The 22,212-nt window shown below is 30.2% G+C and overlaps 1 protein-coding gene across 1 annotated transcript in view; it reads left to right on the top strand.

Moving 5' to 3' along the window:
- Window positions 1-22,212, top strand: part of LOC126742943 (protein Wnt-5b-like) — a 161,003-nt gene that overhangs the window by 95,127 nt on the left and 43,664 nt on the right. Inside the window, exon 4 of the mRNA XM_050449831.1 lies at window positions 8,494-8,674. Within this exon, the coding sequence (XP_050305788.1) occupies window positions 8,494-8,674 (181 nt within the window). The remainder of the gene's footprint in view (window positions 1-8,493; window positions 8,675-22,212) is intronic.

Raw genomic sequence — 22,212 nt, 5'->3', positions numbered from 1 at the left:
AAATAGGAGCGGGGGTCAAGTGATTTTCATTCTAGTTACAACTGCCGAGTTTGAATTTGCTAACTTGAGTTGTCGCAGTATGACAGCTTGTCAAAGATTTTTAAACAATATCATTGTTTAATACTTTCAGCGCTAGTTTTTAGAGGTTGTTGATTTACAAAACAAAAACGCTCGCACTCGTCGATTTTTGATTTTGGAAAAACGATTTTTTGTTTAAATTTTTAACCCCACAACTTCAACCCCTTACCGGTGGGACATTCACCCTTATTTTTTTAAATGGGAAGGGATGTGTTGTGATACATCTTTTGAAAGGGCTTTCAATTTTCTTTATAATAGCGCTTTGTTTTTTAAATTTGAGCTGCGGGTTCCAGAGAAATCTAATTTAATTTTATTGATTAGTACTTACGCATTATCTTACTAAACGTTGAAAATCTTAGCCGTTTACCTCCATACAATAGTGCAGTAACTATTCAAAGTGTTCCCGGACATTGTGAAGAATATCGGGTGTTATTTGTTGGCATTCATGAATAATGCGGCTCCGTAAATCTTTTAACGATTTAGGTTGGGTGGCATACATTTTCGATTTCAGATGTCTCCACAAAAAAAAATCAAGAGGAGATAAATCGGGTGATCTTGTGGGCCTTTGCATAGCACCTCTTCCCCCAATCCATCTACTAGGAAATGTTTCACCTAGAAACTGCCATACTGGTAATACATAATGGGAAGGAATGTTGAAATATCGCATTTTCTTTATGGTCGTTTTCCATAATATCAATCAATTGCCTGGCAATGCGTAGCTCAAATTTAAAAAACAATGCGCTAAAAGTAAAAGAAATTGAATGCCCTTTCACAAGTTTTGTCACAACACACCCCTTCCCATTTAAAAAATAAGGGTGTGTGTGTCGCCCCCTCTAAGGCGTTAAAGGTGTGCGGTTAAAAATTTAAATAAAAAATCGTTTTTCTAAAATCAAAAATCGATGGATGCAAGGTTTTTTGTTTTCATTAGTTGACCTTCACTCCTATTTAAGATTTTAAGGGTGGTTGCAACCCTCGCCAAGGGGGTGATGTTAAGGAGTTGAAAGTATTAAAAAAAAATTGTCCCCTTAAAATCAAAAATCGACGGGTCCAAGCATTTTTTAATTTTTTTTTAAACATAGCACCAAACCTTGCTGGACTGTTTTTAATGGGCCACCTTGTATATTAATATGTTAAATGTATAAATATATTAGGGGTCTATTGCGCAAACTTGCTTCTTTTGAGGTCCTCTACAACCCCTCCAAGTTTGTCAAACTAATTATGAAACACCTTGTATATATTTTAAATAGCAAAGGGGAGACAAAGCAACCTTGCTGTGACCTTTTTGTTATCAAGAATTCTTCTGAGAAATTCTTTCCCACTTTTACTTTTGATTTTGTCTACTTGTACAGTTGTTTTACTGCAGCTATTATCGTGTTATTAACTGGGGATCTTTCGAGAATTTGCCATAGTTTTTTTATTGAGACTGAGCTTTTGTAAGGTCAACAAATAAAAGGTGGATTTCTTGATTCCTTGCGAATATAAAAATATAGATATTTCGGTAACAAGTGGGAAAATTCTTAAAATCATAACAGAAGGAGGACATGAACACCATGAAATAGAAGGACAAGCAGGCTTTCGTGCTGAAAGATCACGTGTCGACGACATTTTTACGCTCACACAACTCAATAAATTGATAATAAGATATAAAGTTTTCATTATTCCTAAAACAAAAACAAAAACGGTTTTCCTTATCCCCTAGAGACACAAAACCCACGCTATAAGTTTAAACCATAAAATTCGTGGTTAACGGTTCCAAGTACTAGAAAATATCTGCGCGATGGGAAAAGCATGCCGCGGCAAAAATTATGGTTCCGACGTTAAAATCAGAGATTAGCGAAAGAACCCTGAGCCAGATAGATATAGATATTCCTTTTGGACGGTAATTTAAGAATTATATCTGCATGATGGCTCCGGGTAGTGTTATGAAGGCTAATTATGGTCCTCCGTGCCGCCTTGCCCCGACTTAATACGGCGTGTAATAAAAGAAGCAGCAGTTTAGAGCTCCAATGGTCTTTAATACCCGATTGTTTATTGCTGAATTTAAAAGCCCATAATACCGAATAATAAATTTACGAATAGGTAGGCTTATACTGTGGTTATGCGATGACTAATCAAGGCTCATTGGCTCAGGCTATGGTGCTGGTACTTGTAAGGTTTTATCTTTTTGTGGCTCGGACTCGATTACAAGAGCTGTATAAAACTGAAGGTAAGCAACCCAAAATATTCCATATTAAAAAAAATAAAAGTAGAACATACATATTAAATGCAAGATTTCTTATTCTCTCAGTGTTTTTGGTATTATACTATAAAAATAACTAACTTGGCTATTAGAAAAGAAAAGCCTTGAGCTTCTTATCCTTGTCCTACTTTTAGCAAACTGCTGAAATTATGATTCTAGTTTGTCTGGATATTTTAAAATATTATTTATTATTAGCCTTTAAATTTTTTTGGCCTTTCTATAGCAGAGAGTAAAATTCTTAATTGTTTCTAAAATTTTGATTGTCATGGCGAGAAAGTCATTGATTTCGGTGTTAATTATAATTTTGTTACTATTTTTTGTCTCTCTCCTAGTTTCTCTATTATTAATACTTTACTTTTATAAGTAAATATAATAAATATATGTTTATATAACAAAAAGTAAGTTTTTTAAGACGTAAAAACAAGAATAAAGTCTTGAGTAAATGGTGAAATATCAAGTTTTTTCAAAATTTTTTTTTTCAAATTTTCCTAAAGCTGCCAATCATTTAAATTTTCTTAATTAAAATCGAAAAATCAAAGGTCTATTACAACTATAACCCTTCTCTCTACAATAAGCTCCGATCTAAAAGAAAATAAAATAGCTGTTTTTAAAGTAGAGTATAAAAAAACATTTTATTTATAACATTAATTTACTAGTAAATACATAACAATTTAAAATACAATAATAGTGTAAATACATATTGTAACGATAAGCCGCGATTATACCATGGATTAATACTTCTTAGATAGAAAACCTCCAAAACGTCAATAAACCCCTGAACCGTCAACTGAATATTGCGCCCTCTGAATGTCGAGGAGTAATACTAACCGGAAGCAAAAACGGACTTATGACGTCATAAAAGCGGGCAATTTAACATTTGGTTATGGCGCCAAGTTTGAATTCCTCTTTATTATACTATGCGTTTAACATTAATGGGAAATGTGTGGTTCTTTCGAAAACTACAGACGGCAGATTGAAAAGGTGTTAAATTCGGACTTTTTTTTGTCTCTATATTAAAGAAAGTCCTCCGTTTATCACTTTTTCTATTTGCTTACTATTATTCCTGAAAGACCCATACATTTCCTATTAGATACATAGGTCTAGGTTTCAGAAATATTCACAAAATGTATTATCATATTATAAAGATTCTCAAGTTATAGAATCAAAATTAACAGTTATACACACTTATTAAAACATTAAATAAAATATAAAAATTCGTTCAAATACCACAATAATTAGGAACTTTGTTGTATGAAAAACAAAGTTTGTAAAGTTACAAAAGGTTATAGTAAATGTATATAAAGTTTAATAAAATCACCAACGAATTACCTACTATTCAATTCACCAGTAATGTTCCTTAGTAAATTTTATAAAATAAATAACTGTCAATAAATTAGCAATGAAAGAGACATTAGGTAAAAATATTAAAAGCAAAATTATAGGTGTAACCATTTTTTTATTCGCCTTTGAAAATTTCATGACTCCAAGATTTGTATAGAATCTCTTTAAAATCGCTTATGCATTAAAACTGCCCTTCTCTTAGGTTTGGTGTCAGCTTTAAAGTAAGTTTTGATATTAAGTCTATCAGAAAGTCTATCCAGAAATAAAATGAGTTCTGCTGTGTATTAAACTTCACTGGATATACACAGTAGTTGCAATAAAATGCGATCTAAAAAAATAGCTGTTTTTAAAGTGATAATATAAAATATATCATAAAATAATAATATAAAAATAGAAATATTATATACGTTTTTTAAAAACTTTATTTATAAGCATAAAATGAAGGTAGAAATTTAATCAGTAATAAAAAGAAGCGAGACTTCCCCAAAAATCTAAACTTTAACTTAACTAACTAAAATTTAACTTACTGGTAAATAAGACATAAAAATTTAAAATACGCGATTATACCATGGATTAATACTTCTTAGATAGGAAACCTCCATAAGCGCCAATAAAGCACTGAATCGTCGACTGAATATTGCGCCCTCTGAATGTCGAGGAGTAATACTAACCGGAAGCGAAGACGGGCTTTTGACGTCATAAAAGCGGGAAGTTTTAAATTTCATTATGCCGCCAAGTTTGAATTTTACTCTACTTACTTCTGTTTTTCTTTTGGAACCTACAGTAGACAAATTGAAAAAGTGTTAAATTGTGAATTTTTTTTAGCTCCATAATAAACAAAGTCCTTCGTTTTTCAGTTTTTCTATTTGCGTACTATAATTTCTGAACAACCTATACATTTCCTATTAGATACATAGGTCTGAGTTTCAAAAATTAAACAAAAAATATTCACAAAATGTATTAACATATTATAAAAATTCCCAAGTTATAGAATAAAAATTAACAGTTATACACGCTTGTTAAAACATTAAATAAAATATAAAAATTCGTTTAAATTCTACAATGTATAAACTTACCACTTAATTTGATTAGGAACTTTATTGTATGAAAAAACAAACAGTTTCTAAAGTATAATTTATAGAGGCTGCTACAAAAAATTATAATAAATGTATCTCAAATGTATGTCAAAAAGTCTATCCAAAAATGAGATGGGTTCTGCTGTGTATTGATAAACCACTGGGTAATTTATTTTGGTATCCGATGTCTCGAAATAGAAAATCATTTTAAGAAGCTTTAGTTTTTAAAATAGATTAAAAAAATAAAATATTACCCCATTTTGCCATATTGCCTATGTAGGACCCTACTGTATTACTAAAAACCTAGGTGCATCTTTTGACCTACATTTTATTTATTTCTAAAGGTATTATGGCAATCCATCAGTTTGTTGCTCAATATGTTGTCGGGTGCTGCTCTATGTGATCAAAAGTGGTTAGTTCTTGATAATTTTGATCTAAAAAAAAAGATATATTAAATATCCTCTACAGCTTTGACTCAAATAAAAAGACATAATTTGTTTGATTTCCAATATACCATATAAGACTTCACTTGGCCACAGATGATTAAGGTAAATTATTCATTAAAGAGCTTAGTTTAACCCAAGTAGTTTATCATTAATAATTAAGCCTAAAGCTTACCACCTCTGGTGAGGCCACTTGTTACGAAGACCATTCTAACTTACCTTGTATTAAGTTTGGGATGTTAACTGAAGGTATGGCATATGGTTTAAGGCCCCTCCTTAAATTGGATATGAATAAATCAGAAGTAAAATGATTTTCACAGAATTTCACAGTTCTATTTAAAACTTACACAGAATTTTAAATAGAACTGTTTAGTACTAAGATTTTCATGGTTTTAGGGCTTAAGAATTTAAACCCAAGTATTAAACCTATTGAGCCTGTTAATAAAACCAGAAAATCTGTGTCTTTTACTATTGGCTGATTTGACACAGCTTCTTCTTTTAAGAATCTATTTCTCACTTTTGTCGTTTAAATTTGCACAAGCTATGTTGTCAACAAAAGTTTATTGCAATACTTAGGCAAATCGAGTGCCGCCAATGTGTATATTCGATATAATGTTTTTACTATTTATTTCTCAGTTCTTATACAATATTTACAAACTAATTCAATGCTTTGTTAAAAAAATTTATATACCCTACATGTTAGCATGCATACCTAAAATAAAAAAAGAAACCACAGAACACGATACTGAACTAATAAACAACTGGAAAAATTTGGTGCAAAATATGAAAACAATTTAATTTTGTTAAGATTTTTTCGTGGAATTGGAATATTCAAAGTTAGTTTGGGTCTAAAAAAACCCAAATTCGGCAGAAGTAAAACAAAGCGTCTGCAAAACTCTGGAAGCTAAAAGGCTAAAAAAAATGGCCGCATTATATGACATATCAGATGCTTGACAGTCCATGCGGTCTCGAGACCATAGTTTCGCTTGCTTACCGCCATCTATATGTCGAGGTGTAGAAGTTTTTTCGGTGTTCTCTCGAATGCCCAAGCTTTCAAGGCCTTGAAATATCTAGCCGGAAACAGGCATTCAGGAATCTTTACTTCGTCTAGACCCGAAGATGTGACAAGGAAGGAGTGACCGGTGGGCACACTTCAAGACAACTCGGAACGCACGTAGAAAGTTGGTAAAACAGCGTTCTACCTGGTATATAAAGAAATGAATATTGGCGCGACTTTTAAATCGAAATAAATAAATGAGTGTAAATAAATGTAGTAGTCTTAATGTGTGTATAATAAATTAATTGAATATTTCAATTCACAACTAAATGAACAGTAAAAAACGATACAATATTCATGGCCTATGTAGGCAATAAATATATTGCATATATTAACGCATTTTTTATTTAGATCTGTCTAATAAATAAACGTAGAATCTAAATAATTTATTAAATTAAAATTATCTTCAAACCTTGAACATGAAAGGAATAAAAGAAAAATATGATTTTTGAAATTTCATTATTTTGTTTAACGTTGTAATCAATTGAAAGAAAATTATAAGAACAGAAATGTTGAATAATTAGTCCATTTTTATATTAAAGCTGTTTATATATATTTACGCCTTCATTTTTTAGGACTAATAAATAACCGTAAAAATAAAATAAAAAATTAAATTAAAATCTTCTTCGAGATTGAATATCAAAAGAAAAAACGGAGAATATGATTTTAGAAATTTCATTATTTTGTTCAAAGTTAAAATCAATTAGATTAGCATCAAAAGAAATAATAAAAATATATTTAAATAAAAGTAAGAAAGAACTAAGAAATTTATAAAAATATATCATTTTCTCATAGGATTTATATAGTCACAAATTAAAGTAATAATGTCAAAGAATTAGTTCATACTTACAATGAAGTTGTACGATATAGGAAATTAAGAATATACGGTTACTTTTTTAGATATACTCACTGGCGTATTTAAAAATGCCCTGATGCTTACGAACTTAAATATATGCATTCTCAGGGGCTCTGAATTAGATGATGTTGATCAACTATACTTATATATTTTTTAAATTTAAATTGTAGTTCTCAGCCTTAAAATGCCATTGAAAGTTAATGACAAATTATAGGGTGAAAAAAAAGAAGTATTGAATTTTAAAAAAAGTTACTTAGAGAGTTGAAAACACCTTTTTTTAATTTTTCCTCATTATTACTAAATTCGAACAATTTGAATTTTGTAATTTTTTTTACTAATTTTTAAATTTTTATAATTCTAACTTTCTGGCCTAAAATTTCAAAAAACGATGTTTATTGTAAGGGCGAAACAAACCCAACCAAAAAGTATCTTTTTTTTTTAAACCTTAAGATCATTTTTCTAGATCCTAGTTATGTAGCAATATCTCTCTAACTTTAATAACAACAAATTTATTAATATATTATTGTGTGGAGGACTTAATTTTTCTCACAAAATAAAATATAAAAATTTATTAAGGTGTTAAGATTGTAATGTACATCTAAACAAAAATCGAAATAAAAATGATAAAAGATTTAAAAATTAAAGAAATATGAAAGTCTCTAGAAAATAACTGAAAAAGTAAAACATGAAAATACATACAAATATTATTTAATGTTTTATGTAAATAATACACACATACAATAAGACACTTTTTTTCCTTAATAATATTACGTACGTATACCCCTTCTGGCCACAGTAATAAAATGCAAGGGCACACAAATCCCTAGTTTGCACAAGGGCTTAGTGAAAATAAAGCTCTGCATGATATATGACCATAATACCAGCTTAAGCCCTCAATGTTTGGAATTTTGAGGATTAAAATGAAATGCCATTTTAAACTATACATTATGACACACCAAATTGCATAAGATCTGAGTAAAGTTATGGTTACATCTGCAAAAAGGGATTTAGGGTTTATTTCGGAGGAATTATATGCTGAAATAGTCGAGACAAAAAAAACATGGACCACTGTAATTTTCCGATTTTATTTTTAAACTTTGACCCTAATTAAAACCCAAGATATAAATAAAACCCCCTGCCTAATCGATAAATGCTATTAGACACGGTCGCTGAGTCAATCTGAACTTTTATGAAATGGAACAAAGATTTTCATAATATTGGCTTAAATTCTGTCTACCCGGTTGATGGATGAGACAAATTATCTTTGATTGATTATAATAACATAATTAAACTATTCGATTTGCTTAAGATTGAGATGTATTATATAATCTTTTAATTACGTGTGGGAACGATGAAAAAACTGTTAGAATATAAAATTTAATATCATTTTTTTTTTGTTTTAGCTAGTAGAGAAATCGCTTTCGCGCATGCACTAGCGGCTGCTGGTGTCTCACATTCAATATCACGAGCCTGTAAAGATGGTCAATTGTCGTCTTGCGGATGTTCCAGGATGGAACGACCAAAAGACTTGAAGAAGGAATGGGTATGGGGTGGATGTGGTGATAATTTGGAATATGGATATAAGTAAGTAGATGTAAAAGGATCTACCGTAGTTCCTAAAGAATTTTATCCTGATAACGGAAGACATTTCTTGATATCTGGATAATATATACATTATTGATGTTCTTCAGTTTAATTTCTTTACATTTATAAAAGATTTATTCTTTAATGTTTGCAGAATCTTGAAGAGCATAAAGACATTCAAAAATTGACTTAAAAAAAGCATTTATTTTATTAATTTATAAAGAAGTATTTCATTAAAATTTAAGAATATTTGAAAATGGATTTTTATAAATATTTCAATCTACTATACTTACTTAAGTTCTTAATGATTTTTGATACAAATTTTTCCAAAAAATATTAAGGAGAATTATAAAAAAAAATTTCGTAAATATAAGTGAAGTAAAATATAAAAATAATTGATATATCACTAATAACACCATAACCTTATAGTGGGCCCATAAATTTTTTCTCCAAAGTTTTTAAAAGTTTTTCATTCTAATCAGTTGAATTTATAACTAAAAGCAATAGTTTCATTTTTAGTACAGTTTCTCCAAATAATATTACACCAATTTATACAGTTTCTTTAACTTGTTCAAAATGTGCTTTTGAGTGCATTTTCTGGAATATCACAAAATGCAAAGTAACTATGGATCTTTTTGGAGAACCTTGTGATGCATGAAGATCCTATGTAGAAATTGCTCTAGAGAAGATTCTTGCAAAATAAATAAAAATTTTAAATAAAATTAAAGTACATATCTGAGTTTAATTTTTTTTTAATTTCACATGTCATGTGATTTTTCACAGATTTAATAAAAAATAATTTAATAAAAACAATTTTTTTAAAAAATAACCGAATATAACATTATTTGAATTTTTTTTTTTCAAATTTCACTTGTTGGGTGATTTTTGATAAAGATATTAAAAATAAATACTTTAAAACATGTTTTTTTTTTATAATTTTAATTGAACCGAAAATAAAGATCTTTAAAAAGAGACCAATTTATAAAAAGGTAAAGAAAATGTCAGAAAGTGATGAAAATATTAATTAGTTATTATGAATATTTTTTAATTTAATTCTCTTTTGAATTTGAAATTTTTAACGAGAATTTATACTTATTACTTATATTTCAGGAATTTTTTTTAAAATAACTAAAAGATTTAAGTACTGAAAATTAATTAATTCAAAGTTGAAGAAAATTTGATAATAAAATGATTGTATTGTATGATGATTGTATGATAATGTATTGATAAATGAACGAAGGGGACATTCAAAATAGACCATTTAAAAAAAATAGTCAAATTAAACAGTTAGACTTTCTACATTAAGAAATTATTAATTGAAAACTATTTTTTTTCAATTAACAATATTTTTCGCAAAATAAATAAAAGCAACAATAGAACATTTAAATCAAGAAAAAATAATTAAAATTTAAAAAATATAAATTATTTATTTAGTTTTTTTTTAATTTCCAATTTTTAGAGATTTTTGCGAAGATCATAATAAAAAAATTTGAATGCTTTTATTGGGTTTACAGTTTTTTAGATAAAATATTTGAATTTAGGTCCGTCTTTAAGTTATTTCATATTATATACCCTAAACTGTGCATTTAAATTTAGGTTTTCAAATTTTAAATAAAAAAATTTAGTACTTCAAAGTATAAAAGTATTTTAAACCTAATTACAAGAACGTTAGATCGTTGATTGAATATTTGGGCAACCAAATATGCACCCAAATATTGAATCAACGGTTAGATGTGAAATATTCTAATTATCCTTACATTATATTAAAAATATCAATCAAGTACATTACTGTAATACTCCTAGAATTTACTATTTACACATTTTTCAGAGAATTATCTAAAATGAACAAAGTTGTTAGGGTAATATATAGGAATATTTAGGTCTCTTTTTTAAAAAAAAATTGTTTTCTCCTCTGAAATATTGGTTTTTTTACTTACAATTAGATTTTACTTTAACTTATTTCTATTTGTGATCCTCTTAATGTAAGATGTTCCTGTAAAGGTTTGAAGTAAATTAAGTTATAGGCATATAACAAACTCCCATATATTTTACTAAGAACTTCTACTTATTTTAGATCCCACTTTTACATCGAAAAAATATTTTAGAAACCGTAACTTATTTTAATGCCAATCCTAAATTTTTCTTCTCAAAATTAGTATTCATTTACAATGTCGAACGATGAAAGGTCAATTTAATTCATGTAAGAATCTCTACTTGGTTTTTTTATTTTTTTTTATACACTTAGTACAAATTAGTAATTTTCCCAGTAATTTTCCTTAGTAATTATCCTAGGAACACCTAAAATGTATCGTATTAAAAATATATATATCTGTAGAAACCCCTAATGTGTTCCTTCATACACTTTAAATTATAGTCAATGTACGACCTACTAGTGATTTTTTTAGAACCCACTAGTATTTTTTTCAGAAACCTCTAAACATTTTGAATTATGTTGAATTTATAACGACCCACTAATATTTTTTTAGAAACCCCTAGTTTATTTTATGATAAACTGTTTACATTTTAACTAAAAAGAATGTATAGAAGATGAATATTATTTCTAGTCTCAGTGCTGTTTCCATTGTTTCCATTAGCTCACACTTTAGCACCAAGATCAATAAAAATTCTTATCCGCTACTTGGAATTGATGGATATCCCATTCTGCTTTAAAGTCACTTTATGGAGGTATTGTATGAAAAAGACTAATATTAAGCCAAGCGACAACTCTTTGTCTTGATTTTTGTTACTACCAGCGTCAAATATGCTTAAAGTGTTTTAAATGTGCCCCTTCATAATAAATCCTGTCTCGAAGGTTTTAAGCCTACAAAACTGACATGTCATTAAGTACTATTTGCTTTGATCATTCAATATCCTTACCTATCATTGTCACGTACAGCTAATATTAAAGAAAATTTGGTTTTGTAAATTATTTCTAAATTATAAACAAATTTGTAATACTTGAACTAATAAGATTTTCCGTAAAATTACACAGCAATGTAACCACAATAAGACCAAGTAATATGGTGGGTGACCTTTACTTTTACTTATTATTATTGCTTATAAAATTATAGGGTTCATAGCTGATCGTTCTTTTCTCTTTTTCGAATTCATTTTACGCAATGACCTTTCAACGACTATAATATACAGTTGGAACTTACGGCCTACTATCGAAATAAATCATGCATTTAATATGACGATTTAAGGCAGATTTCGAAGTAATAAATAAATCGGTCATTTTATTGCTTTTATCGTTTATATTTTATTGCTGATTGATGATTTCTCCGATTTTACTTTTAGATCAAGTGGAAAAAGTTAAGGAAGTAATAAATGCCACGTTATTACGCTTCTTTTATTTGTTTCCTTGCTTTCGTATTTGTCGTATTGAGTTAATTAAAGGCAATTTTAATTTTTTATTTATTGATAAGAAGATTTGTTTTATTTCAGTAATAATAATTTCTACTTAGAATATTTATTATTATCTTTGGTAATTTAATTTAATTGACCATATTTTATTCTTATTTTATCTTTTAGATTCAATTACAATACAAAAATCTCATCATAAAATGAATAACTGAGACTTTTTCAAGTATTTTTATTGTTCTCTTGTTTATAATCCTATAAAGACCATAATAATATCCATCACTTATTCGAAAATACAATAGCACAAGGACTATCATCAAATTTACAAGGATCAATCATTCATCACCAAGGAATGAACCTTTAATATGTATAGTGTAGAAACAGGAAGTACTCAAAGAAAAATGAGATTTTTTTGATTTCTTGATTAGTAATAGGTCAAAATTGAAATTTTTCTAATTTACGAGTAAATCACTAGTTGGTGATATCTAATGTGTGTTCAAATCATGAAGTGCCTTGACAAATTCTAATAAAATCTATAAGCATGGTCTCTTGAGATGATTGTATTGAGATAAAATATTTCTCTTAAAGGACGAACAGTAGAAAATTGATTTATACGAAATAATATATTAAAAAGAGAAATCTTTAAAGGAATTTGATCAACCGCTCTTTCTGAATCACGCTGAATTTCTGATCTAATCTAACTTTAGATTTTTTCGCCAGTACAGGCTTAGTCTTATATCCTTAGAATCACAATTTTTTTCCTTTGTAATATTTGCATTAATTTTTCATGTTAAACTCTGTCAACCTCTTTCTCAAAGTCTACAGAACAAATGTATATATCTTGATTCACGTCCAGACATAAGAACGCTTAATCCAAACAGTGCTTTCCTTGTACCTTTGTTATTCCTATATCTAATTTTGCATAGTTTCTATTGTGAATGATACGCAATAGAATTTAAAGAGATCCACAATGATGTCGTAGAAGTCACTATCAAATAAGTTGAGCAGTTCGATGGGATTTTTTTTGGTACTATTTGCTTTTCTACTTATGGTCTGAATGATCGGTCAGATTTGGTCTTTTGGCTTTGAATGATATGATTCACTTTTTCCTCAAGGTTTTCTGATTCTGTGTTCAAAATCAATCTAACAATAATTTCGGTCTAGTATCGTAAAAAACGGTTTGGAGGTAACCGGTTTATTCTCAAAGTTGTTCGTTGACATCTATTAAAAGCTTCTCTTCTTTATTTTTCAGTACAGACGATAATTTATCCTTTTTTATACCTGGTGTTTTTTAATTTTCTTATGCATGTTGACTATCATACATTTATTATCTATCATACATTTATTCATATTCCGTTAATTTTTTCTCCAGTGTCTTTTTAATCACTCTTCTTTTGCATGTTTGATTTGGGACTGTATAGTTTAACATATTCATTATGGTTCTTCTTGTTTTGTCTTTCTTCATCCATTCTTCATCCATAATTGTTTTGCTTTGCGCTTGTTTGGTAGGGGTGAACATGCCAAGCAAACTGTTTTATTTTTTTTGAATTTAAGCTTAATTTTTGCAATTTTTTGAGGGCTATGATTAGAGTTGATATCTATCTATTCACGAATAAGTTTTTACTGATTAAACAGAGTTCTTATATCGTCCTTTCATCAGAATAAAATCGATTTGATTTCTTACGATACCGCCTGCTGAGGACTTCGTCATGTAGAGTCTTCGATTTTCGACAAAATTCTACTAACCGATCTCTTCATAGTTTACGTTGTGCAAGTCTAGATTTTCCTTTGTAGTTTTTAATTTCGCTCTTTCCCACCTTGGTATTAAAGTCAGCTAGTGATAACTGTGAGGTCATTTTTTTTTGTTCAAAGTGCTAATCTAAATTCTTCGTAAAACGTTTAAATTTCTTTATCACTCTTGTCATCAGCTTCAGTAGACACATGTTAACGCTGTTGGACTTGGAGTTTTAGCATCAGAATTCTATCAAGAAGAAGTGTGAAACCGATTACTGATCTGTCTGTCATTGTGTGAACAATTATTGCTACGCCATATCTGTAATTTGTGTACGTGGTCCCAGAAGTACCCGACCCAAGAAAGAAAACACAAAAATTTTGGAAAAAAAATTATTTATTTTTCAACATAATCTCCTTTCAGCTCTATACACTTTTCCCAGCGATGTTTTATAAGTTTGATACCCTTTTTATAATAAGAACTGTCTTGCGCCTCGAAATAGCCATTAACTGCAGACATCACTTCTTCATCGTTGGAAAATATTTGACCACTGAGCCAGTTTTTTAAGTTTGAAAACAGAAAATAATCTGAGGGGGTTAAATCTGGCAAATAGGGTGCATGAGGTATCAATTCAAACTTTAATTCGTTAAATTTGGCCATTGCAATAACGGATTTGTGAGCTGGTGCATTGTCTTGATGAAACAACACTTTCTTCTTAACCAAATGCGGCCGTTTTTGCTTGATTTCTTCGTTCAAACGTTGCAATAAGTTCGCATAATACTCGCCGTTGATAGTTTTTCCTTTTTTAAGGTAGTCAATAAAAATTATCCCTCGCGCATCCCAAAAAACCGACGCCATGACCTTGCCTGCAGATGAAACGGTTTTCGTCTTCTTTGGAGCCGGTTCTCCCTTTTGAGTCCATTGTTTTGATTGTTCTTTTGTCTCAAGGGTTAAGTGATGGACCCATGTTTCATCCATGGTTATGAAACGATGCAAAAATTCTACTTCGTTGCTATTAAATTTCGCTAAACACTCAATTGAAACATCTTCACGACACTGTTTTTGCTCGAGTGTGAGCAAACGCGGCACCCATCTTGCACACAGCTTTCTCATGTCAAAATTTTCAGTTAATATGCGATGTACCGCACTTTTTGAAATGCCTACTATGGCCGCTAGCTCGCGCACTTTCAGTCGACGATCATCCAGTACCACTTTGTGAATTTTCTTTAAAATTTCTGGAGTCGTCAGCTCATTTGGTCGACCACTGCGATGCTCGTCTTGGCAGCTCGTACGGCCTCGTTTAAACTCTGCTACCCAATATTTTACTGTTGTTATTGAAGGAGCAGACTCACCCAGAGTAGAATTCAGTTCAACTTTTATATTGGTTAGGCTGAGGCCTTTCAAATGAAAGTATTCTATCACATAACGATGGCCAATTTTCTCCATTTTCACAAATTCACTGAAAACGTTCACTATTGATGGCTGCCAAACAAATACTAAAAAACGTGGCGTCTTCAAACTTGAAACATATGCTTTATAGTTTGTATACTTTCAAATACACTGATATTTTTTAAACTACTACCGACATCTCTAGGTCAGGCCGGGTACTTGTGGGACCACCCTCGTATTTTACTACCGTGTTTTATTCTATATCTGAAACAACCCCAACAAATTAACATCTTATAGCCATTTAAAATTATAAAAATAAGAAGTCAGATAATGACTAGAAGGAACAGAACAGCCACTTCTAGACTACAGCATTACTAATAGAAAACGCTTTGAAACTTTCAGGAAAACACTTCAAGAAATGTCTAGTTAGTTCAGAGAGATGAGGATAACTTACTTAGTTGTATTTTCTTAGAACAGAATAAGATATCTAAAACTTTTATTAAGACTAAGTAAATCATATGTATGAATTCTAGCCAGAACTGTGAACAAATATTAAGAAACATTCCTAAATCCTTTCATTAGCATCAGTTGATGTAACCAGTAACATATTTACGACAATGTAAACAGTTATTCTTGTAATACCTTGTAGAATGCTAATTTAACCAAAAATGCTAAACCAAGATGCATGTAGCTTTATTTAAATAACCATAATAAATCGTTTAATGTGCCGTCGCGTGCCCTAGAGCAACTTTTACAGTTAAACCGAGAAAAATCCCGAAAAAAAATGTATTAGCTTAATACAATAGGCGTATAAATCTTACAGTTCTACTTTAGATCGTTCGAGTTTAGTAAACCCGACGTTGCGGCGAAATATTCAAACATAATTAGATTTTAGAACGGTGTCAAATTTATTTATTGCCCATTGTTCGATGGTTTTTCTTGTCGAAGGAAATAAGCTATTTAGGTTGTGATTAAACAATTATCTGTACCGATAGGGTTTTTGTGGAGATCCAAAGCAGTAGCTGCTATAAATTAAATTACGTGTGGTGTGAAGCTGGATTTATATATGATGTTTAGTATGCCGAGTTTCGTCTTGCAGAATACCCCATAAAGTCACCATCATCATCATCGATATTAATTTTTAATTATGTGTCATTGATTTCTTCCACAAGATTCCACTCCATATAGAAGTACTGACCAGGCATAGCATTTTGCATATATTGGGAACACTTCATAAGAACAGAGAATTGTTAAAAGTGTTAAGCAAAGAAAAACAGCTTATCTTGGTCACATCTTCAGACACGACAGAGATCAGTTGTTACAACTGATTCTGGAGCGAAATATAGAGGAAAGAAGGGGAATTGGGAGAAAACAGTTCTCTTGAGCAATGAACATCAGACAGTGGACCGGACTAAGGACGATAGAAAAACTTGTCAGCATGGTAAGAGACAGAAATCAATTCCATCATGTAGTCGCCAACATCTATTGAAGCAAAGGCAAGGAACTAGAAAGACTAGGAAGCGAAGACTAGGATTGGTGGGTCTTTATCGCTAAAAAAATCATACCTGATTTATAAATAAATATAAAGGAAAACCAAAGCAGTAGCTGCTATAAATTAAATTACGTGTAGTTTTCCGTATGAGGTTGGGTTTATATACGGCGTCTAATATACTGAGTTTTGTAGAGCAGCGTTAGCTATAAAATCACTACTATCATCATCTAATGACACAATTTTAATTCTGTTGCTATTGATTTCTTCACTTGTCTCGTCATATGTCAATAAGTTGACGACGAGTGGAGAATAGAGCTCGATTTTCTTCACTGTTTAGAATTAAAGAAAACCCTTGGAATGTATCAATGAACATAAATCGTTAAGTGGTGTTCTTTCACCGGCGCGGCATATACTTTAGTATAACCAGGAACATTAAGCCACAATTATTACGCATGAGGTCAAAATTTAAAGAAAACAAACCAAAAGGCTCTAGCAATATCTCAGCCAAATCACTTAAATATGATTATGATGGTTTGATAAATCTTTTGTGGATTCATCATATTCACTTTTAACCTAAGAAACCTGGAAGATTGTAACGTATATATCAAGGGTACTTATAATGAAAGAAAAATAGAATGTTATAACTTCTAAGGATCCGCTGGCGGAACATTCCTCAAACTCTTCATGGTTACTGAAAAACTCTTCTTTACTGGAACATTTTTTGATAATATACTTTTTGCATGGATAAAATCAGAACCTTGAGCTGGAACTTCATGGTTAATGTATTCTTCTATCAATACCAATTTTATTCGTAATACTCCTATTTTCTTCTTAACTCTTGATTCAACTGCCGCAATACTTATGTTAATATTTCGTAACTAGTTTTGCGTCAAGATTATTGACTTGAAATTGTCAATATTCTTAAATAAAATTAATTACAGTAAAATTACAACGAAATTATTGAAAAATAAGCTGAATGAATTACTAGTACGCAGAAAACCAATCCGACCATTTCTTAAGCTCTAAAGCAAAGACAAGGAACTAGGAAAGAGTAGAAAACAAAGATTAGGATTGGTTGCTCTTTGTCGCTAGATCACACCTAATTTATAAATAAAGTCACCGAATTCATCGTATAAACTACGTAATTTTTTCATTTGAGCTTAGTTGTTCATTATCATTTTTCTGTAAATGATTGAATTGGACAGAAATTTTTTCCAGAAATAGATGGCTTTGCAAAAATTGATTATCTACAAGCCAAGAAATCTTTAAGTAATAATTTCTCGTTTAACTTAAAATGTGACTATTAAAGACACATTTTCTTGTTACTGCTCCTACTGTCTTAGTTTTCTTGTTCTTTTCTCTTCTATAGTTTTCTTCAAATAGCAAAACCTAACTAAGAGAACCTCAGCCAAATCATTCAAATATGGTTGTGATGCTGTAGTCAATCAGTTGAATTACCTTGTGAATACAGAAGGTTCGGCGTCAATTTATTAGAACATAATTTATACATTAATAACCTATATTAAAAGAAGAAGAGAGCTGATGATATCAAAGACTGATAATCAATATCTCTTATCTTTAGACTCATTGGCAGAATATTCTTCAAACTCACTATGGCTATTGGAAAAAATATTTTTTTCAGTAGGTGAAATCAAAATCTTTGTAGTGATCCTTTCACCATATCTTACATTAGGTATAGTCTTTGAATTTTAGATGGTAGACGAGATCCTCTTTAATTCTTATGATTTTAGTTCGCTTAGGATTTGAGCTAGAGCTTCATGGTTAATGTGATCTTCTAGTGGTACCAATTTCTATTTTTCTCATTAAATCCTGATGTAACTTCAGCAGCAGTTATTTCAATATTTTGTAACTAGTTTTTCATCTTAGTTTCTTTCATTATTATATCATGCTTAAGTCAATCTTTGACGTCTTCCAGCAACTTGCAACCTAATTAATTAACGAAGCTAGTGAAACCTAAATACTTAATATATTCTTAGATGCAGTTTTGCTGACTTAACCGGTAAGAGAAACGTCGGAAGAACTGTTTATGTAAAAACATAATATTATACTTTGGTTAATGTAAAGTACATTTAATGCAATGAATGAATATACTGCAACAAAACCAGACACAAAGCGAAGATTTCTGATTTAATTCGTTGTTAGACTGACAAATAGGCTAAAGAGTCGTTCAACATAATGTGTATATTAATAGTGCCTATATTAAAAGAAGAAGAGAACAGAACATATCAGAGACTGAGAATTAATATCTCTTATCTTAAAACTCGTTGGCCGAATATTTCTTCAATTTTTTATGGCTAAGAAGACCCTTGTTTGCTGAAAGAATTTCTTGATCAATTGCATGGATGAAATTAGAACCTTGTAGTGATCTTTTTACCATATCTTAGAATAGCTAGCACCTTTGAATCTACATGAGATCCTCCTCAAGTCTTATTTTAATAATCTTGAGTTAGGATATGAATTAAATAGAGCTTCATGGGTAAAGTGATCTTCTGCTGGTTCCAACTTAATTTTTAATACTTCTATGTTCTCCTTAGATTCTGATTCATCTTCAGCAAAAGTTAGTTTAATATTTGGAACTAGTTTTTTTTTATTTCTTCCTTTCAGTAATCAATACTGCAGTCAGTTTTTTATATTATTCAGCAAGTTACACCTCATTCATGAATGAAATTAACGATATTAGTGTAACGTCAAGACAATATTATAATATTAGAAGATATTTTGGTCACTTCGGTAAGAGAAACGTGCATAAGATCCGGTGGTATTTACTTTGGTTAATGTTAAACTTCATTTAATGCAGTGGAAAGAATATACTACAACAAAGCCAGACACAATGCAAGGATCTCTGATTTGATTCGCTGTCAGAATGACAGATAGGCTGGGGAGTCGTTTAACTTTATTACCGAGGGAGCCGGATGCGTAACAAATTTCTTCGAAATCACGACATTCTGCGTGACGGATTTGAACCGATTAAAAGAGGAAACCGAATAAGCTCTTTATGTGTTTTTAACGTTTTATTATCAACGTTTAGATGGGAAGAAGAAAACATTGCTGAGATTATATTTGAAGAATAACATCGGGTTGTAAAATGTAGGTGATTGATGCAATACGAAACTATCCTTAATTTTTGTTTTAGTGGGGTAAGATGTCGGTCAATATATCCTAAATACATTTCTTAAAATTGTATCTTAATTTATCAAAGAAGTGAAATTAGTTGATTTTCTGATTTTTTCTAGAGACACAACTATGATAATCTGGATACCTAAAGTTTTGGCATTATGGAATTTTATTTTTATTAAAATATATGTCAATATTAATTATCTCTAACTCGTGCAATTTTAGTGCTATCATCTGTATCCATTTTACGACCAATTTGTTATTAAGAAGAAATTTATGTCAAACAACATTTATTTTTAATTTATGTGCACGTTTATAGTCTCTTTCATTACCGTTTCTAGATGGAACAGAGCAAAGATACGCAATCGTAAATGTTTGTGCATATGCCTAATTATATTTACTGCATTGCACGTTTTATGAGACACATTTTTGATAAATATTTTAAAATTTCAAGTTATCCTAACAAGTTAATGCAAATACGATGTAATAACTCAAAAGTCGCTTTAAAACTTCCTGTTTTATTTGGTGAAATAAAGAATGCAATTCCAATATAGAAATTCTTGGAAGCACTATTTTTCGTTACAATATTATTATTTTTACTTTCATTAACGTTTACAACTTTCAATTTCAGAAGGTGTTGTATATACACTAGTATCACTTAAAACTTTAAGACTAACTTAAGATTAACCTAATTGCAGATTTTTTTAAGGAATTTAATGAACAATAGAAGAAATGAAGCTTTTCTGCGTGCTTGTTGATTGCTGTAGAAATTTTGTTGACTGGATTTCGTAGACAGAAAAGGTACATAGAAAAGTAAATGATTTCTAAGTTAAGTAAGGTGGAACATTGATTGAGAAGAGAGCAAGGCAGAACGTCTTTTCATTCCATTGAGAACCTTTGAAGCAAAACATAATTCATAGTAGTCCCTTATTTATAGCGGACTTAGTGATAGATATGACATGGTCTAATCAGTAGAAAGAATTGTATCTGATCTTGAAAGGATAAATCTCATTAGCTTGACAAATTTGTGATGAATGTTTGCAATCATATTGATATTTATTTGATAGTTTAGAGACCATATTACATTAGCAATCTCAAAATTAGATCTGACCTAACAGATACAAAGTTTCAATTTTAGAAATACTACCGAAATCCCTACATGATCTCCTTACAAAGCCCAACAGTCTGTTTGTTTTAGATATTACATAATCAAAGTGACATCTTAGGGTTCAAGTAGAAACCAAGATCCTTTACTAAATCATCACGCTTTAAAGTTCCGTTATTAATTGAGTATTCTACAGGGTACAGACTGCTCTTTCTACTGAATCTCTGAATAAGTAAATGAAGCAACATTCATTAATGTTAAAAAACATTTTTAGAGAAGAGCAGACTTGCCTATATAATTTCAGATCGTCAGCAAATAGGAGACATTTTGACTTCAGGAGAAGAACAAGATCGTTTATAAATATAAGAATAAATAAGAGAGGACTGAGATGCAGATCTTGCGGAACTTCTAAAGAAGCCTTAAAGCATCCAGAGAAGCTACCACTAATTTCAAGTTGCTGCTCAAGATTGCTTAAATATGATTTAGTCCAAGATAAGAAGGTGACAGTGATGCCAAACTTTGATAGTTGATAAATCAAAATGGAATAGTTAGGCTTGTCAAAGGCTTTACTAAAATCGGTATAAATGGCATAACCTACTTGGAATGAACTAAGAATAAAGTTAGTAAATATAAAAAGGTTGGAATCGACTGAACGTTAACTAATCCGTATTATTATCGACCAAAATCCCTTGAAAGACGTTGAACAGCTTTCAGTTTTCAGGAAACAAGCTCTGATTTAATAATTACTAAATATTTTGTGCAAAGAGAGATAAAGAGAATGGCAGTATTATTTCAACTTGAATTTGACCAGAATCTGCACCCTTACTTGCATCAAAGTGCAATATTAAAATCAGTAGAGTTATTACAACCTCAGACACTAAATAAACTTATAATTGATACCATTAGCGGAATCAAATGAGGTATTTTGGCTGCTAGTATTATATAATATAGAAAAGGAATGCTTTGCAGAGAGCTCATCAATAGGAAAACCAGAATCAAGCTTACTACTTACCAAGGAGCATTAAACTAGGAATATTTGAACCACCATTAAAGTGATATGGTGAAAGATGGTTTACATTATCTGATCTAAGTTATTATATTAGGAAAAAATATACTACTAAATTGGACAATTTTTCATGCATTTAGAATAAGAAAGAATTTTTGAAATTACTTGGATTTTATGCATCCAAGACATCCACAGAGTCATTTATTAAAAGATAAATATGGTCTGTGGCATTGTTGTAACATGATACCTATGAAAATGTATTTAGAGATGTCGGAATGAAATGATTCCATTTAGTGCCAAGAAGATTTACACCGTTAAA

The sequence above is a fragment of the Anthonomus grandis genome, chromosome 12 (genome assembly GCF_022605725.1).
Source record: "Anthonomus grandis grandis chromosome 12, icAntGran1.3, whole genome shotgun sequence".
Taxonomy (NCBI): Eukaryota; Metazoa; Arthropoda; class Insecta; order Coleoptera; family Curculionidae; genus Anthonomus; species Anthonomus grandis.
Note: the sequence above shows the minus strand (reverse complement) of the source record. Positions and strands in the feature narration are given on the sequence as shown.